The sequence below is a fragment of the Schistocerca gregaria genome, chromosome 3 (genome assembly GCF_023897955.1).
Source record: "Schistocerca gregaria isolate iqSchGreg1 chromosome 3, iqSchGreg1.2, whole genome shotgun sequence".
NCBI classification, from domain to species: Eukaryota; Metazoa; Arthropoda; class Insecta; order Orthoptera; family Acrididae; genus Schistocerca; species Schistocerca gregaria.
In genome coordinates, this window is record NC_064922.1 from 151,953,226 (window position 1) to 151,977,047 (window position 23,822).

Consider the following 23,822-nt stretch of genomic DNA (forward strand, 5'->3'; position numbering starts at 1 on the left):
ATGCGTTACTTTCTCTTCGTGTTAACAAAAAGCTTACAAGTAGATCGTCCGATCAAATCCAGCAGATTTGATAACAGAGCACGTACATCGACAAGATAAGGTGTCAGATCGTCGCACTGGTAGGAAACCATTAACCCAGGGGCATTTGAGCAATTGTTTCCATGCTTTCAAGCTGCGATAAGTGAAATCAGAAACGTCAGAACTAATGGTAGTGTATTACAGACAAGATTTGGCACACTGCCATAAGGCAGAACTTAGCAATTGCACTGAAGCCTCAAGATACTACCTCACAGAAATGTTTTAAGTAGCGAAAGCAATGAATGAAAGTGTGTGTGAACTCAGACGGAATCTACAAGGTGTCCGATAAGTCCGTGTACTCCCCCCCCCCTTCTCACTTCCTACACCCTCCCACCTCCCTGCCCCCCCCCCCCCGACACACACACACACACACACACACACACACACACACACACACACACACACACACACACACACACACACACGTTTTGTAGCGAGCGTTGTGTGTGTGTGTGTGACCAAAAGAGTGAAGCAAGTGAGAGAATAAGGTGCGAAATTGTATATTAATGACTTTATTTTGAAATTTGAAACAGAAACAAAAGACCGCCGGAACAATGGTTTTAATTAAGTTATAATCAGATCAAGACCATTCCAGTTTATAAGAAATAATACAGATGGCTGTGTCTCCCTTCCATGCCGATGCCAGATCTTACAACACAGAAACATACTCTGTTTGAAAGGGCACGTATTTCAATATCTGGAAGGTGAAAACCTGCTACTCGGTAACATTCACTACTTAGTTTCTCGATCTCATGCATTGTAACATAGTAGAATGCTTCTATGAACACTGTTCACAACGTACTACTCAGTCGTGTCCCAATCATACACAAAGGCCGTACTGAGATCATCCAGTGTGTGATGTGTGTTCCGGCGACGACACGCTACAAGTTTCTACAGGCAGAAACCATGCCCATTTGGGTTTATGTTAGCAGGTACCAGCCGAAAGCACGTGCATCATCGCCTTCGATGGCCAACCCCTCAAACTGCTTTCCGGGTGGGAAGGAACACCAGTCCGCTGCACTAATCCGCACGGCATATTTGCATCGAGGTCCGGTGAACCGGCCAGTGGATGGTTTTTAGGCGATTTTCCATCTACCTCGGCGAATGTGGGCTGGTTCCCCTTATTCCGCCTCTGCTGCACTATGTGGGCGATTGCTGCGCAAACAAGTTCTCCACGTACGCGTACACGACCATTACTCTACCACGCAAACATGGGGGTTACGCTCGTCTGGTGTGAGGCGTTCCCTGGGGGGTCCACCGGGGGCCGAACCGCACAATAACTCTGGGTTCGGTGTGGGACGGCGGAGGGGTGATGTGGACTGCGATAGACGTTGTGGGGTTGTGGATCACTGCGGCTGCGGCGGGGACGGAGCCTCTCCGTCGTTTCTAGGTCCCCGGTTAATATAACGTAACATAACATAACCCCTCAAAGCTTCGAAGTTTCTGTCCAGATACTCCACTACCCTCAGGTTACCCTTGACAGCGAAGAGGGGCTACGACATCTCCACTTGCTGCCAGCCAAACTCGTGACCGATCCACCTTCCCCTGCTGAAATCGTGTGACTCAAAGTGTGAGACGTCCAAAGACTGCAGGAGCTACGTCCTGCCCTAGCCACCCATGACTCGTCACTCTTTCGCTTCTTGATGAAATATCAGCCACATTTGAAACATCCTTAAGCAAGAGATTCCATTCCCATAGTCTTCGGAAAAAAAAACTGAACTTCCTAGCTCATATCATAACACAAGTATGCTCCTTTCCATCTCTTACACATGGTGGAAATTTTCCTCAGACCAGAAAACCACTCTGTTTCTGTGTAACCTACGATATATCGCACGTTCATCAGAAAATGACACTCTTTAGCGAGACACTGTACAGGGAGGTTCTGCCATCGAAGCTCAAAAGGCTGTAATCTGCTGTTCCATGTTGTTGCCGGATAATTTGTTCGCAAACGTCGGCCGATATCTTTCCGTATTCAAACATCTCTCAACGTGGTCATGAATTACTGACCGAGACATCTGTAGCTACTCCTTTTGGAATGGATTTCATGTGAGGCCGGCTGCTTGGGAGAATGAGTGACCGTGAGACACTTTCGCTGAATGTTCAGGCGGTGCAACACTTTTTGAAGTATTCGCTTTATTGCTTCCCAACGTCCTTTTATTGGTGTAACACAATATTTTATTTAAGTTCCAGGCGCTGTTCGGCTTTTATCCTAAAGGCGTCTTCGGTAGATTGATTCTGGAAAATATAGTTTTGTATTTATTTATGAACTCGTACAGTTCACACTGGAATTCTCAAAAGATGAGCAATGAAATCTTGCACACCAGTTGGCTGGCGAATACCATTGTGTGCGCACTGCAAGCCAAATGATATCGAAGTGAATAATGCCAATTTTTCGTAAGTGTAGTGGAAGTACGCTCTCTGAAATATGAACAGATAGGAGGAAAAACAGGTTTGGCAGGACGGACAAGTAAATTGTAACACTTTATTCGTGCAACACTATTTTTGTGAAAAGTTTCGAGTCTAAATCCAGTACTTAGGCAACTCTCTCTTGCGTACCTCAGAAAGAGATGAGTAAAGAAAAGAAAACAGACCCCATGACCACAACTCAACTGCACCCAAGACTTCCCTCTAACATCGCAGGTTGCACGGGGCAGCCTACACGTCAGGCGGAGCGAGACCGCTAACACTGAGAGCGGCGGACGACAAGGGCGCCAGCACAATGGGACCTGTTGTACATCACTAGTCACGTGGAACAAATAGTGTTCAGTTTGATATCACTGCGCAGACCGCGATATAAGACGCTTTCCGTGCCTTAACGGGTAGTTCCAGTTGAATAGAGCTCGTACATCGCAGCTGACCTATCAGGAAGCATCGGGTAGTCTGCTGATGGAATCGCCACGCACTCCAACGGCGAGACCGACAGCAAATTAGCAGATAAGCGGCAACATCTACATCTACATCTACATCTACATGACTACTCTGCAATTCACATTTAAGTGCTTGGCAGAGGGTTCATCGAACCACAATCATACTATCTCTCTACTATTCCACTCCCGAACAGCGAGCGGGAAAAACGAACACCTAAACCTTTCTGTTCGAGCTCTGATTTCTCTTATTTTATTTTGATGATCATTCCTACCTATGTAGGTTGGGCTCAACAAAATATTTTCGCATTCGGAAGAGAATGTTGGTGACTGAAATTTCGTAAAAAGGTAAGACATCACCACTGAACAGTGTCTATGCCACGAAGGATATTCTCACATTCACGGATACGTACACTACTGGACAATAAAATTGCTACACCAAGAAGAATTGAAGTGATAAACGGGTATTTATTGGACAGATATATTATACTAGAACTGACATGTGATTACATTTTCACGAAATGTGGGTGCATAGCTCGTGAGAAATCAGTACCCACAACAACCGCCTCTGACCGTAATAACGGCCTTGATACGCCTGGGCATTGAGTCAAATAGAGCATGGAGGGCGTGTACAGGTACAGCTGCCCATGAAGCTTCAACACGATACCACAGTTCATTACGAGTAGTGACTGGCGTATTGTGACGAGCCAGTTGCTCGGCCACCATTGACGAGACGCTTTCAGTTGGTGAGACATATGGAGAATGTGCTGGCCCGGACAGCAGTCGAACATTTTCTGTATCCAAAAAGGTACGTAGAGGATATGCAACATGCGGTCGTGTATTATCCTACTGAAATGTAGGTTTTCGCAGGGATCGAATGAAGGGTAGAACCTCGGGTCGTAACGCACCTGAAATGTAACGTCTACTGTTCAAAGTGGCGTCAGTGCCAACAATGGGTAACGGAGACGTGTAACCAATGGCACCTCATACCATAACGCCGGGTGATACGCCAGTATCGCGATGACGAAAACACGCATCCAATGTGCGATCACCGCGATGTCGGCAAACACGGATGCGACTATCATGATGCTATAAACAGAACCTGGTTTCATCCGAAAACATGACATTTTGCCTTTCGTGCACCCAGGTTCGTCGTTGAGTACACCATCGCGGGCGCTCCTGTTTGTGATGCAGCGTCAAGGGTAGCCGCAGCCACGGTCTCCGAGCTGATAGCCCATGCTGCTGCAAACGTCGTCGAACTGTTTGTGCAGATGGTTGTTGTCTTGTAAACGTCCCCATCTGTTGACTCAGGGATCGAGTCGTGGCTGCACGATCCGTTACAGCCGTGCGCATAAGATGCCTGTAATCTCGACTGCTAGTGATAAGAGGCCGTTACGATCAAGCACGGCACCCTCCTGAACCCACCGATTCCATATTCTGCTAATAGTCATTGGATCTCGACCAACGCGAACAGCAATGTCGCTGTACGATAAACCGCAATCGCGATAGGCTACAATCCGACCTTTATCAAAGTCGGAAACGTGATGGTACGCATTTCTCCTCCTTACGTGAGGCATCACAACAACGTTTCACAAGGCAAGGCCGGTCAACTGCTGTTTGTGTATGAGAAAGCGATTGGAAACTTTCCTGATGTCAGCACGTTGTAGGTGTCGCCACCGGCGCCAACCTTGTGTGCATGCTGTGAAACAAATCATTTGCATATCACAGCATCTTCTTCCTGTTGGTGAAATTTCGCGTGTGTAGCACGTCTTCGTCGTGGTGTAGCAATTTGAATGGCCAGTAGTGTATATTAGGTTAGTGCATAAGTTCGTAGCGTCTATGTTTTGTATATTAGTATTCCGGTTGCTATGGGTTTATTTATCGATTTATATTTTTTTGTAGTTCATTGTTGCTATTTAAGTATGCATGTATCATTTTGTCATCTGGAGGTAGTGAATAGAACTGCGGACGCTAGAGAATGGAATGCCAAGTCGAGAAACCGAACCACTTCCGCTTGTGTGGAATAGAGGATTAACAGTAGCAGAGACACACAGATACATGTCCGTTGTGTATGGGATTAATGCCAATGGTGGGGCACGGAAAGAAAATGGTTTTCTCATTTTAAATAGGGTAGTTTTGACTTTAGTGGCTCTTCACGAATAGCAAAACTTTCGAGGTTCGTTGAAGTTCGTTCAAGCGCAGTAATCCACAGTGATCCACGACAGTGAACACTAGAACTGGCCAATGTGATGAACTGTGACCATCCCATCATTGTGCGACATTTGCTGCAATAGGGAAGGGTCATATAGTGGGCGTACAGGTACCGCATGCTCTAAGTCAAAATTATAAAAATCATCAGGTTGCCATATGTGCATCTCTGCTTACTTGTCATCAATTGCCTCACGAACAACACTGACGATTCCTGCTCTGTACCGTTACTGGTGACGAGAAATGGTGTCTGTATGCTAACATAAGGAAAATAAAGGAAAAGCTAAGCCTAGATAGAACGAAAATATCTTTACAAAGATCAGCACCCATCCATAAAAGGTAATGTTACGCATAGGGCTGAGTAGCGACGGTGCGGTGTACTACGAATTGCTTTCCCGAGGTGTAACCATCACTGATGACATTTACTGTCAACAACTGAGACGTCTTGCAAACGCAGTCCAAGAAGAACGGCCAGGAAAACTGTGAAGTGATGCTACTCCGCGACAACGCCCGCCTGCATTCTCCTATACTGACAAAAAAAAAAAAAAACACTATACAAGAGTTGGGTTGGGAAATCCCTACGTATCCATCTTATTCACTCAGATTTCAATAGTTCCCGCTATCAATCGAACAACCTCCAAAGAAGTTTCATTCCGAACATGGTTCGACGAATGAGATTTTCACTCTGCAGCGGAGTGTGCGCTGATATGAAACTTCCTGGCATATTAAAACTGTGTGCCTCACCGATACTCGAACTCTGGACCTTTGCCTTTCGCGGGCAAGTGTTCTACCAACTAAGATACCCAAGCACGACTCACGCTCCGTCCTCACAGCTTTACTACTGCCGGTACCTCGTCTCCTATCTTCCAAACTTTACAGAAGCTGTCCTGCGAACCTGCATAACTAGCACTCCTGAAAGAAAGGATACAATGGAGACATGGCTTAGCCACAGCCTGGGGGATGTTTCCAGAATAACATTTTCACTCTGCAGCGCAGTGTGAGCTGACATGAGCACTTCCCCGCTAAAGGCAAAGTTCCCGAGTTCGAGTCTCGGTGCGGCACACAGTATTAATCTGCCAGGACGTTTCATGGTTCGACGAGTTCTTCGCCTCAAAGGCACCTGTCTTGTACAGCCGCGGAACAGAAAAGTTACCACAGCGCTGGCAGACTTGTAAATAGTGAAGGAGATTATATTACTGATGACTAAAGTCTCTCCTAAATGTATGTGTTGTGTTTATTAAGCCTATGGAAATTCGTTACGAACGTATACGCTAACCTAATTCTTAGACTGTGAACGGGACACTGACATAGGCTATTTCTATTTGCCCAACGAATGTCGAGTACTTGTGTTACTGAGTAAATCAGAGATGTGGTCACAGACACTTGCAGTTATTTCAGTAGTCTTATTGACGTGTGTCCGCGCCCGATATTGTTTCTTTGGACAAGCGCACCAGCTCACGCAGACATATCAGCGGCAACTGTTGTGGATGTATAAAAATCATAGCAGCTGCTTACAGTGAGATAACTGATGTGTCAGCACAGAATGGAATTCAACCTTTCACACAACAACTCCAGCACAGCACAATAGGATGTGGGGTGGTAGGACTGAACCAAGTGACACATCAGGCAATTACCATCGACAGTTGCACTGAACATTTATTTGGCACATTTAAACAAGACAAATAACAAATAAAACCAGAATGAGATTTTCACTCTGCAGCGGAGTGTGCGCTGACATGAAACTTCCTGGCAGATTAAAACTGTGTGCCGGACCCAGACTCGAACTTGGGACCTTTGCCATTCGCGGGCAAGATCTCTAGCAATTCAGCTACCCAAGCACGACTCACGCCCCTGCCTCACAGCTCTACTTCTGCCGGTATCTCGTCTCCTACCTTCCAAATCTTACAGAAGTTCTCCTGCGAAAAGTTTGGAAGGTAGGAGACGAGATACTGGCAGAAGTAGAGCTGTGAGGAAGGGGCGTGTGTCGTGCTTGGGTAGCTCAGTTGGTAGAGCACTTGCCCGCGATAGGCAAAGGTCCCGAGTTCGAGTATCGGTCCGGCACACAGTTTTAATCTGCCAGGAAGATTCAACAAATAAAACTATCAACACATTTTTAAAATTACCACACATCTCTAAATTTACCATTTAGATGAGAGCAAGTTATTTCAAAATTGAAACATTCATAAATCACGGCACTTGTGGCATAATACAGATTTAGTGAAATGAGTTAAAATTATTTACTCAAAACTGTGATCAAGCTGAAGAACAATTTACTATACTTTAACGAGAAACTGTAGTCTTTCGTTACTGCAGTGGTTGGTGTTACCAAAGTAATTCAGAGAACAGGCAACAGCAAATCAGATACCATGGCTCACAACCGAGCCGCGAGCGATTAGCCGAGGGGTCTAAGGCGCTGCAGTCATCGACTGTGCGGCTGATCCCGGCGGAGGTTCGAGTTCCCCCTCGGGTATGGGTGTGTGTGTGTTTGTCCTTAGGATAATTTAGGTACGTATTGTGTAAGCTTAGGGACTGATGACGTTGGCAGTTAAGTCCCATAAGATTTCACACACATTTGAACATTTTTTGCACACAACCTACTTAAATGGCAGGCATCCTACAGTGTAGGATGTAAAACATAAGATTTCATGTGACAGATCAACCTCCTGGGATTGAAAAAACTACGCCCAGAAGCGGACGCCCGCTCACTAAGCTGTTTACAATACATACTGGCATGGACCTTGAAACGGGAGGAGCAACAGTCACGAATAGGCACGAAAAATCCCAGAACTAGTGGGTATCTACAACAGACGTCTTGCGTGTTCGATAAAGCCAGCCGCCGCAGATCCCTGTGCCAGAACACAAATAGCAAGGGAAATACACCAACGGCTTCCCAGTGACGTGACTGCTTGCACGCTGGCGATAGTTCAAACGGCGCCGCCACGCAGGTAAACAGAGCCTTTTGCATGTGCTCTTCCTGCTGCCTCGCACGGCACCTGTACTGTCCGACAGACTTGGCAAACTACGTTACTGCTAGGCGCTAGTTGCTACAACTTACCGCTCTCTCCCCGATCGGCCCCGGTAGGTGGCGCCACAGCGTGTTCTGCGCACACCACCGAAACGATGACCCATACCGGCGGCGGGAATACCATTGATCGAACCACACGGCTCAATAACAGAAGTCATGGGCTAGCGATATGCACATATACAGATGGCCGTAGTATCGCTTACACTACGTATAAAAGGGCAGTGCACCTGCGACGTAGTAGTTTGCACTCAGCTGATTCATGTCAAAATATTTTCGACGTGATTAAGGCCGCACCACGGGAATTAACAGACTTCTAACACAGAATGCTGGTTGGAGCAAGACGCATGGTACATTCAGTTTCGGAATTTAGTATTCCGAGCTCGACAGTGTCAAGGGGGATCCCAGAATACCAGAATGGTGGCATCTGGGTAGAGTTGTTAGAGCTAGCAGACAAGTAACACTGCGTAAAATAACAGCAGAAATCAATGTGGGATCTACGACGACTGTGTCCGTTATCACAGTACAACGAAATTTGGCGTTAGTGGGCTACGGCAGCAGACAACCGACGCGAGTGCCTCTGATAACAGCACGACATCGCCTGCTGCGCCTTTCCTGGGCTCCACATCATATCTGCTGGACCCTACACGACTGGATAATCGTGGACTGTTCAGACATGTCCCGATTTCAGTTGGTAAGTGTGGCGCAAACCCCACGAAGCAAAGGAACCAAGTTGTCAAGGAGGTACTGTGCAAGTTGGTGTTGCCTCCATAATGGTGTGAGCTGTGTTTACATGAAACGGATTGGATCCTCTGCTTCAACTAAACAAATTATTGACTGGAAATATGTTCGGCTGGTTGGATATCATTTGCAACCACTCATGGACTTCCCGTCTCCAAACAACGATCAAATTTTTATTGATGACAATGCGCCATGTCACCAGGGCGCAGCTGCCTACGACTGGTTTGAAGAACGGTCTCGGCAGTTCTAGCGAATGATTTGGCCACCCCAATCGCCTGACATGAAATCCAGCAGAAATTTGTGGGACATACTACAGGGAACAATTCATGCACAAAATCTCGCACTGGCAACACTTTCACACTTAAGGGCGGCTGTAGAATCTAATTTTTTTTCCTTTATTGTATTTCGATTCTCCCCAAAGGGGGCGGGCTGGCAGCAGCTTATTACGCTGCTCTGTAGCCTACAGACTTTTTAAAATGTAAGGAGAAGTTAAGAAACAATAAAAGCAGTCGATAAAATGGAGAACTTAAATTGCTGAACGGCGGAAAGTTGGAGAAAGTTAAAACATAAGGCAAAGGGTTGCCAAAGACAATAAAAATATACAGGATGCAGACAGGTGACATAGTAGACAGACAATCAAAACACAAGGTTACAGTCTGGTTTCAGTTAGCAAGAGATATAAAATCACACCCAGCGGCAGTATGATGGCTGTTCGCAACTCTTCGGAAAAGACAAACAACACTGAACACTCACTGTAAACACTACAGTGAAATGTCGGCACAAAGAGGACACAACACAGACTAGGGAAGAAGGGGGGGGGGGGCGGGTGTCCCGGGACCCATGAGGGGGAAAACAAGGAGGGAGGAGAGGAAAAACGAAAAGGAGGGGGGGAACCAAGGGAGGGAGAGGACCCATAAGGGGGATGGGAGGGGCAGGCCTGACACGAGAGGGAATGGGAAAAGGCAGAGGAGGGAAATGCAAAAGGACTCGGGGGAGAGAAGGGAGGCAGAGAGAGGGTAGGCGGGGAAAAAAGAGGATGGAAGGGGAGAGAGGGAGACCAAGAAAAGGATGGAGGAAAGGAGAGGGGGGTGAGGATCAGAGTTAATAGGAGGGATACATAGAGGGAGAGAGGGCATCATCCAGGAGGGAGAAGCCAAAGGAGATGAAGGGTGTAGAGATGGAGGGTAGGGGGGACTCAACAGTGAAGACGTGGCAGGGGGCGGGGATGGGAGAGGAGTGGAGCAACCAGGGGGTGAGGGGGATCAAGGCAGCAGGAGGTGTAGAGTATGCGGATATGTTCGAGGAATAAGAGCAGATGCGGGAAAGGAATGAGGTCATAGAAGATCCGCGTGGCGGACGGGAGGCTAAATACTCCTTCAGGGGACCTTCAACGACTTGTTGGTTCCATGCCACGTCGAGTTGCTGCACTACACCCGGCAAAAGGAGGTCCGACACGATATTAGCAGGTCTCCTATGACTTTCGTCACCTCCGTATACAGGGTGGTCCACTGATCGTGACCAGGCCAAATATCTCACGTAACAAGCATCAAAGGAAAAAAAAAACTACAAAGAACCAAACTTATCTAGCTTGAAGGGCAAAACCAGATGGCGCTATGGTTGGCCCACTAGATGGCGCTGCCATAGGTCAAACGGATATCAACTGCATTTTTTAAAATAGGAACCCCCATTTTTTATTACATTTCGACTAGTACGTAAGGAAATATGAATGTTTTAGTTGTACCACTTTTTTCACTTGTGACAGATGGCGCTGCAATAGTCACAAACATACGGCCCACGATTTTAGACGACTCTTGTTAACAGTTAGGTTTTTTAAATTAAAATACAGAACATAGGTACTTTTGAACATTTTATTTCGGTTGTTCCAATGTCATACATGTTCCTTTGTGAACATACCATTTCTGAGAACGCATGCTGTTACAGCGTGATTAACTGTAAATAACATATTAATGCAATAAATGTCGACGAAGTGAAGTTACAACAAGAACTTACTTTGCCATCCATGTAAATCGACAAACGTGTAAAATGTTGGAGGACTGACTGGCCAGATATACACTTGGAGAAGATAAAGAAACGAACCCAGCCGGCCGCGGTGGTCTAGCGGTTCTAGGCGCTCAGTCCAGAACCGCGCGACTACTACGGTCGCAGGTTGGAATCCTGCCTCGGGCATGGATGTGTGTGATGTCCTTAGGTTAGGTAGGTTCAAGTAATTCTAAGTTCTACGGGACTAATGATCTCAGAAGTTGAGTCCCATAGTGCTGAGAGCCATTTGAACCATTTGAACCAAACGAACCCAAGACGTAAGTGAAGAAATGCCTGACAGCGTGAATGTGTGAAAAACAGAAATGAGTGAGAATGTAAAAAGCGCAAGTTGGAGGAGTAAAGTGAGGACGGCTCTCACCGCAGGCGGTGGAGACGTTGAGCGCCAGCGTGACGACGAGCAGCGTCATGGTGACGGCGTGCCACGAGTCGCGCAGCCCCACCAGCCAGTAGGCGGTCAGCACGAACACAACTGGCTCCACCAGCAGGCCCGGCAGCTGCGCAAACATAAACAGATCTGTGGGGAAAGGTAGTAGTCTGGCCTGTAACGAGTGCCTCTAAGGGAGGGCCCTCATTGTTCTTGATAATTCTTCCGGGTTATATGGCCGTGGTCCATGGAATTATTCTATTCCTAACGTTTCGTCCAATACTACGTTGGACATCCTCAGAGGTATGGCTGGTCCTGCTGAGTCCTGCCCACTGCCGAGTCGGGTATCGTAGACAGGCCTAAATACCGAGGAAAGTGGGCGTGGTCCAGCTTGCATATATTAGCAGAGAGAAAACTAGTCAAAGATAAAATGTAACTATCGATATTAGTCTGTCATAGATAAAACCAGTTATCGAGTCTGTAACGCCACAGCCCGTATCTCGCTTAATTACAAGGCCTCTTACAGAATCGATAAGTGATTTTTACCTATAACGGACTATTATCGATAGTTACATTTTATCTTTGACTAGTTTTCTCTCTGCTACTATGTGCAAGCTAGACCACGCCCACTTCCCTCGGTATTTTGGCCGCTCTCCGACGCCCGACTCGTCAGTCGGCAGGACTCAGAAGGACCAGCCATACCTCTGAGGATGTTCAACGTAGTATAGGACGAAACGTTAGGAACAGAATAATTCCATGGGCCACGGCCATATAACCCGGAAGAATTATCAACAACAGTACCGTCCGGTCGTGAAAGCCTTCATTGTATGAGTGCGCTCATTCTCCTGGTACACAGATTCTAAGGGGTAAGCAGTACAGCTCCGTACTAACCAGTCAGTTAATCAACAGATCACGTGTTACAACCAAAATTACCATTACTAGATATAGCAAAACACAAAATACACTACTGGCCATTAAAATCGCTGCAGCGCGAAGATGACGTTCTACATACGCGAAGTTTAACCGACAGGAAGAAGATGCTGTGAAATGCAAATGATTAGCTTCTCAGAGCATTCACACAAGGTTGGCGCCGCTGGCGACACCTACAACGTACTGACATGAGGAAAGTTTCCAACCGATTTCTCATACAGAAACTGCAGTTGACCGGCGTTGCCTGGTGAAACGTTGTTCTGATGCCTCGTGAAAGGAGCAGAAATGGGTACCATCACGTTTCCGACTTTGATAAAGGTCGGATTGTAGCCTATCGCGATTGCGGGTTATCGTATCGCGACATTGCTTCTCGCGTTGGTCGAGATCCAATGACTATTAGGAGAATATGGAATCGGTGCGTTCAGGAGGGTAATACGGAACGCCGTGCTGGATCCCGACGGCCTCCTATCACTAGCAGTCGAGATGACAGGCATCTTATCCGTGTGGCTGTAACGGATCGTGCAGCCACGTCTCCATCCTTGAGTCAACAGATGGGGTCGTTTGCAAGACAAGAACCATCTGCACGAACACTTCGACGACGTTTGCAGCAGCATAGACTGTCAGCTCGGAGACCATGGCTGCGGTTATCTTTGACGCTTCATCACAGACAGGAGCGGCTGCGATGGTGTACTCAATGACGAACCTGGGTGCACGAATGGCAAAACGTTATTTTTTTGGATGAATCCAGGTTATGTTTTCAGCATCGTGATGATCGCAATCAGAACGGCATTCAGAATGAAACGGCATTGTTTAACAAATAAATGTGTCTAAGGAGTACATAAACTGAACTTGAAAATAACCCGTAAAGTCGATTAAAAGTATATGCCAGACCAGATATAGGAAGTAAACTCACTTTAGAAACGTTGTACTTAGGAAGACCAGCAAAAATTTGAATCAAACTCTTGGTGAGACCGCGAGGTGTACTCGAATGGGCCTTTTAGCGGAGCGATCCCCACGAAAGGCAGGGGCTCGGATCCACCTACCAGTCTGGCAAACAGTTTTAATCCGTCAAGTTCGTCGACAACAGCGAATTAGACGCCAAACTCTTAAAGTTCCTTCAATCCAGGCCGAATTATATTATTACACATACTGCCTGCGATTGTATCGATTATGTTATTAATCTCAGACAACAGATTGATGACGTCCTAAGGTGTCAGTTCTTGCAATATTGTTTCCATTTGTAAGCCAGTTTGAAAATTATAGTTTGTCACAATTTAAATAAAAATGATCTACACGAACAAGACGATTTTTTGGGAAATAAATAAAATAAGATAAATTACTTCATATTTCTGTACTTAACATGTCTGACATATTAATAATTTTATTTCCAGAAAATTCCCCTCAGTGATCTCTACTTACACTGTAGTTGCACTGCAGCTGTCTGAATGCGCCAGACAAAGGGCATCGTATCATGTTTGTTCGCTAACCACAATATGGGGACTACCAAGTGTCATTATAACACAAAATAAATTATTTCTAATTCCGTTCCGAGTTTAGACTTCTACATAGGATAAAAATTGCTACCAGATTAAAACTGTGTGCCGGACCGAGACTCGAACTCGGGACCTTTGCCTTTCGCTGGCAAGTGCTTCACCACTGAGCTACCAAAGCACGACTGACGCCCGGTCCTCACAGCTTTACTTCTGCCAGTATCTCGTCTCTCACCTTCCAGACTTTACAGAAGCTCTCCTACGAACCTTGCAGAACTAGCACTCCTGAAAGAAAAGATATTTCGGAGACATGTCTTAGCCACAGACTTGCTGGCAAAATATCTGGCTGAATTACTTAGCCCCATGTAGGTAAATGCCCTCACCATATCCGTAATTCCGTGGATTTCATCAAACGTCTCGACGACTTCAGACTGAAAGACACTGATATCCTAGTGAGCTTCAACGTGGTTTCACTACTCACCGGGGTGCCCCTACGAGAGTCAGTCGAGCTTATTGGGCAGAAATTTGACGAGAAGATCACCGAACTCTTTAGGCATGTCTTCACCTCCACGTGTTTGCTGTTTCATGGGGAACACTTTCAGCAAACGGATGGAGTAGAAATGGGCAGCCCACTCTCGACGGTGGTCGCGAATTTGTACACGGAGTACTTCGTGGAGGAAGCCTTGGCGTCATCCAATTGGAAACCTACTTGTTTCTTCCGTTACAGGAAGAAAACGCACACTACCTGTACCTGCATGCAGGCAGCTGCCACCAGCCTTCTCAGAGGAATGGAGTACTAAAAACACTGGTACACAGGGCGCGCAGCATCTCGGACACAGAGAATCTGCCCCAGGAATTTGAACACCTCAAAACCGTGATCCGAAAAACCGGATACTCGGAATGGCAGATTAGACGTGCTCTCCGTCCCACCACCACAGCACAACCTGTGGAGACGGAAAAAGTCACGGAAGAAGTGGTAGCCACTACGTTTATTCCGTACAATGGCGCACTATCGGGGAAAATCGGCCGTATATTTAAGAAACACCGAGTTAAAACCGTCTTTTGCCCGCCCAATAAAACACGGGCATTACTGGGAAGTGTGAAAGATGACCTCGGTTTGAGGAAGGCCGGCATATTCCAAATTCCCTGCGAGTGTGGGAAGACTTATATCGGACAAACAATACGCACCAAAAATGGTTCAAATGGCTCTGAGCACTATGGGACTCAACTGCTGTGGTCATTAGTCCCCTGGAACTTAGAACTACTAAAACCTAACTAACCTAAGGACATCACACACATCCATGCCCGAGGCAGGATTCGAACCTGCGACCGTAGCAGTCGCACGGTTCCGGACTGCGCGCCTAGAACCGCGAGACCACCGCGGCCGGCAATACGCACCATCGGAGATGGTTTCCGAGAACATCAAAGGCACACTCGACTGAAATATCCAAGTAAGTCGGCGGTAGCAGAGCACTGTTTGTCCGAGAAACACTAGATGGATTATGAGCGTACCAACATCCTGGCTCAGAACTCTAAATATTGGGACAGCGTTATAAGGGAGGCTATCGAAATTCGCACCGGGGAAGATCTCGCCAACCGAGATTGCGGCTACAATCTCAGCAAGGCTTGGGACCCGGCATTGAATGTAACTAAGAAGTACGAACTGGCGACCAGGGCGGACGTAGCAAGCACATCGATGCTACGACAGATTCCGACGCCCTCGTCTTCGCGCGCCGGCGCCATGTCTCATCGCCGAAATATTGTGCCCGTTGGACACTATGAACCGGCAGTATACCAGTGGACTGTTCGAGCAACAAATATGGCGGGAGAAACTGAAGAATCACAAAATTGACATAGTTTGTTCAGACATTCCACAACTGAATTGAAAAATACAAATGACCTAAGCAAGTAATACTGAAGTATAAAATTGCAAGCAGCAAAATGCTCCTCTCGGTGCACAAAAAAGCCGAATATCTATAATACCTACTTATTAATGTTCGGTGGTCTGTGGGGTGGAGAGGGGTCCATGTTAAGGATTCGCTCCCATCTCCTCCTTATATGGTCCACACTCATCTATATTCTGTATTTTTCATTTTCACTGTCTTCTCTCTTGTACCCACCGTTTCTATCTCCATCCATCTATCTGTCTCTCTTACTGCTACTATCACTCACCGTCTTCCACTCCTGTTATTGTCTTCATTCATTTCTCTTTCACCGTCACTTTCTTTCTATCACCACCACCCTATTTTCTCTCTTTCTCTCTCGCTTTCACTGTTGCCTCTCTCTTCCACCGCCACTGTCTCTTTGCTACTATCTTTCAGCTCTAAAAAAGCAATAAAAATCATGCCTCAATTTCTGATGAGGTAGGCGTAATGAGGATTGAGGCAGCCGGTTCCACATCTTTTCTATCAGGCTCATTTACAGAGGAAAATATTCACTTCGACAGGGGCATTTTTACGATGAGTCCCCTCTTTCCTGCTTACATAAAACGAATTTCTATAGGAAAGTAAAGTTCTAACAGTTTATTTACATACATCGACACATTTATGTACTTTGACACATGTAAACAACAAATAAGTACTAATAATATAAGGTTAATACAACATGATTTACTTTAAATTTTTCTAGATCCTTTGCTCATCAATCACAATTCACAGAAAATGTCCGGCATATGATTTGTACTTTGAAATTGAAAGAGTAAAAATGTTATAAGAAATATTTTATTGATTTTGCAGTCTTTTCAGTTTTACATAATTTTTGGCTGTCATTTTAAGTTATTTTTCAGCCATGTTACGACCAATTTAGCCCTTTTTTTGTCGGCGTAGAACCACGTTTGGCATATTAGTATAGGCGTGATATGACCGTCATACAGAGACAGCGCGCCATAAACTTTTATTACTGAAAAAGTGCAGGCGAAAAACATAATTTGTTGGCCTCAGAATTCTTACGATGACCCTATTACTCTTACCATGTGTTCACTAGGTTATTTAAAACTATATTTACGCCTCTGACAGGCTACTACGTTCACAAGTACGGTAACTTTGTACACCTGCATCCCGGTAACAGGTAATGATATCGAAAAAAGTGCAATAGCGATATTGACTACTGAATCATGTTATTACGTCAGCGGACTACATCGTAAGCACTTCTCAGTTGTACGAATCATTCCATGTCCCGATAAATAAGAGCATCGAAGTGAGTAGCGATAGTTTTGAGCCAAACATGTGAAACAATTCTTACAAACAAGCAAATCGTTGGTGAAAGCTTCAAATGGTTCTGAGCACTATGGGACTTAACATCTGAGGTCATCAGTCCCCTAGAACTTAGAACTCCTTAAACCTGACTAACCTAGAGACATCACACACATTCATGTCCGAGGCAGGATTCGAACCTGCGACCGTAGCAGACGAGCGGTTCCGGACTTAAGTGCCCAGAACCGTTCGGCCACGCCGGCCGGCTTGGTGAAAGGTGAGAGGACACACATCACACAAGCTTTTTTCACAATTAATGAAAACGCATGCTTTTCTTTTTTGTTGGCAATGTATTTTTCTGAAGATATTACCGTTTTGAAACGTAACTGTGTTATTTGTTCGTCGGTCAGGGAGAAAGTGTAATCCACTTGTTCCCCCGTAGAATCCGATTCTACAATAAAAATGCTATGTTCCCATTTAAGATTTCAAAACTGTGCCCCGCCCCATCCCCTGGAAATGTGGAAGGGGATCAGTATTGCTATCACTGGATAGCATTTAAAAAAATATTGAATACTTATTTTTCGGTTTTTTAGTCCCATTTGTTCTTTGAGATATTTCGTTCCCTCAAGACAAAAAAAGTCACCCCGTATGTATTGTTTTCAGGGTGATTATCTGCAGTTCGAAAGGACTGTTCTAAAAACACTGTTACCTATACAATCTGACAAATAATGGATTTCTAGAACTGTGTTGCAAATTCTCTTTAATTTCCTGCAGGATATGCACACATAGAATGAAAGTACACGAAACACTGCTGGAGTACTAAGTTTCCTGTTACCATTTGCAGGGAAAAACTGCAGGGGAGATCGTAAAATTCGTAACTTATATAAGTGAAGGAATTGTTTTCATTATGTAGGCATCTTATAGAGAAGAACGGCAGTCTTCTGCAGCTTTCACAATTTTCTGCTTCAGTCATTTGCAGGGTATTAGTTAGGTTCTTAAGCATAAATAACTAAACAATATTTAATAACGTAAGACTGATTGGAATTTTTTGTCAAAAAATATGGCAGACGATGTAAGTACGTGTGATCTCCATGCACAAAAGCAGAGTTCTTCAGCCAGCCAGTACACAGGTCGCTAAATTTTCCCAGATCATTAACATGACCTTTTTTATTGCATCCATAAGAACTGAATAAGGTAAAAGACTTTGAAGTGAACAATACTACATAACCAATATGTGCAACTCAGTCGAGTAGACATTTTATATATTCTACATCGTTTCTAGAGGTACTTATCGCTCGCATTTGAAAAGGGGACTACCAATCCAAACAAGTGACACTCTGTAATTATTTCATTAGTATGTATTTTTTTAATAGGCATCTGTTCATTTACTGTGATTTTGTATTGTATATGCTGACGAGAAGAAAGGACAGAGCATACTGTAATTTTTCGTTTATTTTTGAACTGAAATATTTATGACTTTTGGTTAAATGCTATGAAATGAGTTAATTATTCGATATGTTTATTTTCTTGGGACCATATTGATCAAGACAATGTCATTTACAACTTACAAAAACATTTAAAGCTGGGCAAGGCGTAAAAGTAGCTACTGACGTCAATCATGTAATTAAATTGTTTTGCAAATTTATTATTCTAACCTTAGTTAATTTTGGAACTCACTTTATTCATTATCATTGAAGCATTGCTTAAGTCGACAAAATTGGAGAGCTTGTTGATGGACAGTGTGTCAGTAACAAGAGAATGTAAGGTGTTACCTAAGTGGTCAAACAGGTACTTCAGATGTTAGTGTGTTAGCAGTATTTTAGATCGCTTTGAATTTAATGTCATTGTATACACAGGTAACGCGTAATTGTTCATATTATTTACAATAAAAAGAAAGCAGGTGTTACAAGAAAAGAATTATTTTACTTGAAGAATGCTTAACGACATTGAAGGTATCAAGGACTTGCTAAGCCGTAGAAGGATGTGCTGCGGGAGCGACAGAGATCTGTTGGTCAGCACAGGATGGCTTCCATCTGGTCAAATCAGTCAAAGTGGTCCGTAAATGTTCCTATGCTTCCTTGAAATGTATGGAAGTACAAGAGCTAAATGAGAAGCACAATTGGTTGCTAAGAAAAATATTGGGGCTCCAGTAGTAACTGCATACTGGTGTTTCATTGTAAGTGGTTACAGATTGATGAATGTTGATAAAATGGAATTTAGAAAGCTATATAGATATTATTACCCAGTTAGCAAGACTGGAACACAGCTGTAGTAAAAGAGAGAGAGAGTACGTAAACTAGTGATTCATCATACTCATTTCCATAACGTACAATGGGTTGATTGAATTGTCTCCAATCGCACAGTAAAAGCATTACATTTTAGTCGATCCTAGGAGAAAACTCCTTTATAAAGATGTACACCAAGGTGGACCATTTGCAACTCGTCAACGAAGCTGTAGACAGAAGCAGTTTTACGATATTACTACCTTGACTGCGAAGCAGGGATTTTGAGCCAATTATAATAAAAGCTGTCGAGACTTCCACAATTTCTGCGACCCTCCACGAAGACGCTAAGCATAAAGTGGCGATCGTAGCGTTGCACTCCACCAATATCACAGTTGGGTTTTTTCATACACTACATAGGTATATACCGTAGTAAAACGTAGGATTACCGGCAGTACGGGTGGCATTGGTAAGGACAAAACGTAAATGGATGTGTAAGGGAGAAACTAGGATCCAGCGATTTCCCTAGGTTTTTTCGTTTGGGTGTGTGTTTTGCACGCAATTAGAACCGCACATCATTCGTTGTTATTCCATTGTGTATTGCATATCCATACACAATATAAACTGTATTTTATAAGAAATAAAAATCAGTTGATAGCATAAATTCTGTGCTTTTATGCAACCAAAGCAATTTCCTTTAATGCAAGTACAGTTTATATGCACAAATATAAAATATAAAATTATTGTTGTTATTTTGTACTTAGTAGAACAGTCTTCATCATGATCAAAGGTAAGAGTTTCCTGTTACTATCGATAAACGTGAAAGTTGTTTGTGAATAACAGAGTTATGTTTTATGTAAGTTCGACGAAGTTTTGACGTGATGTTTGATACATTTCTATTTCGGGTTCTCCTATTTTATTACTTTTTAGAAAACAGCGTTTTCTAGTGAACCATGAGAAATCTGTATTGTTTTCCTTATTCCTACTACAACATTCTTCTGATTCAAGTTACAAATCAATAAGTGCCGAACAAAATCCGGATTAAACATCTACAACTTGAATGTTGCTATAAATATTGTTTATTTTTATGTTACAGAGAGAAGGGTAATTGTGTGGAAAAAAATGTTCCGTAGTTTATGTGGCCATTTATATGTTCCCACTCAGTTTCTAGACGGTGCACCGATTCTGGTTTCCATGGGGAATGCGGTAAGACACTGATCGCATACACAGGGCGAAGAAAAATTCGTGCACTTGGAGTTCGCAGCGTGATTCCTCACGTACGACCAATAAAAAAAATGTTTGTCACAAAATTCGGTCTTGTGCATATTTATAGCAGTAAATGGCTGTTAAAGATTGTCCATCTGGCAACACTGTAATCACATATATGGTAACAGTCTCCGTCAGCATACAACATTTGTGATGTGCAGTTGTTGCAGTGGACTGAGTTTTGGGTCAATATACATGAGATTGAATGTTCGTTTCTAGGTCGAGGCGTATTAATTTTTAATTGCGAGTTTCATTCTGCCACATAATACTGTAGTATACACCGTCTTTTAAGCCACACGTATTCGACATTATTTACAAAGTACGGTTATTTATTTAATCGTATGGCTAGGGGCCCCCATTGGGCAGACCGTTCGTCGGGTGCCGGTCTTTCAATTTGACGCCGCTTTGGCGACCTGCAGTCGATGCATATGATAGGATGATGATGAGGACAGCACAACACCCTGTCCTTGGGCGGAGAAAATGCCCCTGCCCAGCTGGGAATCTAGCCTGTGCCCACCCGTCATGCAGACCATTCAGCTACCAGGGGCAGACAACATAGTACAGTGTCTTGTAACGATGAACATAGTAAAAAACGTGGTCAGAAAAGTCAGCAATACAGCTCTGCTGCAGCCACATGTTGTAAGCTTTGCTTCACGCAGTGGAGAATGGCAAAACAGAGGCAGCCGGCGATCGCGGCATTGCGAAGTAGGCACAGCACAGATAGCCTTGCTGACAGCTGCAGTCTACCAACTAGCTGAGCAAGGACGCACACAGACCGAGCGCCGAGCGAAGCCTGGAGAGAGCTGAATAAGCGAAGTGAGGGCAGCACCTAAGTTACGCTGCAATATACTGCGCGAGTAATAACAAGAAGCTGCCACCGACGGTAAAAAACGTCCTCCTGCTGGATATAAATAGTGGAGCGCAGGCAGCAACTGACAGAAGCCATTAGGAAGCAGTTCGGATATGAGGATGGAAGTGGTCCGTGTCCGAATAGTCAATCTTCGTGGGTGACGATTCCGGAAGTCTGTTCCAGCTCACAAGAGTCATCCGTTCGCCGCGAGATACCAAGTTCAGCTCTGGAGGTCGGCCAGTGTTCGGTCGGCACCGTGGCTGACTAACTACAGCGAGAACTTCCAGCACGACTGGCTGCAGCGCGGTCTTGGTCACAGGCGCCGCCGGGGACTGACGCCCGGACTCACGGCAACCCGGCCACACGGCGCGTGGTCCGTCCATGACGGGAGCTGGCGGACATCGCGACTGACGGCTTCCCAGCCGCCGGTGCAGCAGGCGCCGGCAGCTGACCTCACGGCGATGCGACTCCGTGGGGGTGCCGTACTGGGGCGCCGAGCGGCGACGACTTCATCTCAACCACAGAGCATCCTGACGTCAGAAGAGCACTGGTGGGGCGCGTTGCGCGCATTGTCGGAGAATCTACACAGCAGCAGCCAGTCGGAAGGATCCGCAGGGCTGGGCAGCGACGAGGAAGAAATTGTAAATATAGCTCGATGAATAATTGTAAAACTCGACGCCGTCTCAGTCTTTGGCGCAGCCACTGTGTTTGCTACTAACGCAGAAGTCGCGACAAGTAGCAAACGGGCATAACAAGTATTGTAGAAGTCGCAACAAGTGGCCACCTGACATAACAGCTGAAACAGATGACCTGCTGCAGGACAGAATAACTACAAAACCAATATCAATTTCGAGAAAGTAAAAATGACTGTACAGTTAAATAACTCAAAATCTACTAGTCAGATATACTACATGCAGTACTTCTGGTCCGATGTAACACAATTGGAAACAGTGGCAGCAATAATTTCCATATTAATGACCACAAGATTTTTACAAGAGAATATGTTATCTACAGAGCAGGTGGTCAAAGAGGGCCGCACGGGGTTTGCTGAGCAGCCTAAGGTGCTACAGTCACGAACTGTGCGGCTGGTCCCGGCGGATGTTCGAGTCCTTACTTGGGCATGGGTGTGTTTGTCCTTAGGATAATTTAGGTTAAGCAGTGTGTAAGCTTAGGGACTGGTGACCTTAGCAGTTAAGTACCATAAGATTTCACACACATTTGAACATTTTTGCTCAAAGAAAATCCTCTGCACTCTCAGTGTTTTGTAGAAGACCCACTGTAAGTGCTGTATGACCATTAAGACGCCAGATATCGCACAACTTAGACTACAATTAGGAAATAAAAACAAATACTCCTCAACCCAGACTCGAACTCTCGACCCCCTGTACGCGAACCCAAAATGCTATCCATTGCACCAACTGCACAGCACTACTTACATAAGCTGAGAGTGGTAGCTACCATGGATGTGATTACAGTGTTGCAAGATTGTCAGTCTTTAACGTCTATTTACTGCCGGAAATACGTACAGGACGAAATTTTGTGACAGACAGTATCACATTGCTAGTATGTGAGAATTCGCGCTCCGAAGTCCGAGTGCGCGAATTTTTCTTCATCCTGTGTAAAGAAAGCTCTCGTTACGAGGTAATGCCTGATACATATGCAACACTCGTAACATGCATGTAACGCGGGTGCGATCTTAGGTAATCCGAGCTACTAGGAAAACCGCCGTTGCCTGCGCTCACATGTGATAGCCTACGGTAGCCTACGGTAGTTTTACAGCGGTGGGCAAGCGTCTTACCGCGGCGAGCAGCCTGGCGACGTAGTAGGTGGGCGGCGAGTAGAGGCCGCTGCGGTACTCCCTCCTGAGCAGCGGCAGCTCCTGCGGGATGGCGGCCAGCGCGGCGTACATGGGCGAGAAGGTGTTCTCGGCCACCACGATGAAGAGCGCGCCCTGCACCGACTGCACACCCAGCTGCGTGCGCGCCTCTGTGCCCAGGTAGCACAAGCCCGCCATGGCCGCGATCGCCTGCGAGCGAAGGGCACAGCGTGGCTCTCAGTGGTGTCTGTGTTGTAATACTGCACTAATACGATTGGATTTCAAAGAGTGAGCTACAAATTTTGCTATCCTGGCATTCGATTGGATGAAGAGGGAACCTGTAATAAATATATGGAATAAATGATTACACAATACAAAAGAACGTACCGTAAACAGAAACAGATACTATCAATCAAAACTAAGAACCTTGAGACCAGGAAAAGGTTCATGAAGAGCTATATATGTGACAGGAGCTTTGAAACATGGACAGAAATGAAAAGTTTAGATGCCTTTGATATATGATGTTGCAGGACACAGTTCAAGGTCAAATGAATTCAAATCCTAAGAAATTTTGATCTTATGTCAAAGTGGTAGGTAGATCCAAACATAATGTGCAGACACTCAGTGACCATAATGGTACTGAAACAGAGGATGACAGACTAAAGGTCGAAATACTAAATGTCTTTTTCCAAATCTGTTTCAAAGAAGAAGACTGCACT

The 23,822-nt window shown here is 45.1% G+C and overlaps 1 protein-coding gene across 1 annotated transcript in view; it reads right to left on the reverse strand.

The window, feature by feature from the left end:
- LOC126355290 (protein scarlet-like) overlaps positions 1-23,822 on the reverse strand; it is a 142,553-nt gene that overhangs the window by 49,407 nt on the left and 69,324 nt on the right. Inside the window, exons 10-11 of the mRNA XM_050005579.1 lie at positions 23,086-23,313; positions 11,333-11,468 (exon numbers count right to left, since the gene is read on the reverse strand). Coding sequence (XP_049861536.1) covers positions 11,333-11,468; positions 23,086-23,313 — 364 coding nt within the window. The remainder of the gene's footprint in view (positions 1-11,332; positions 11,469-23,085; positions 23,314-23,822) is intronic.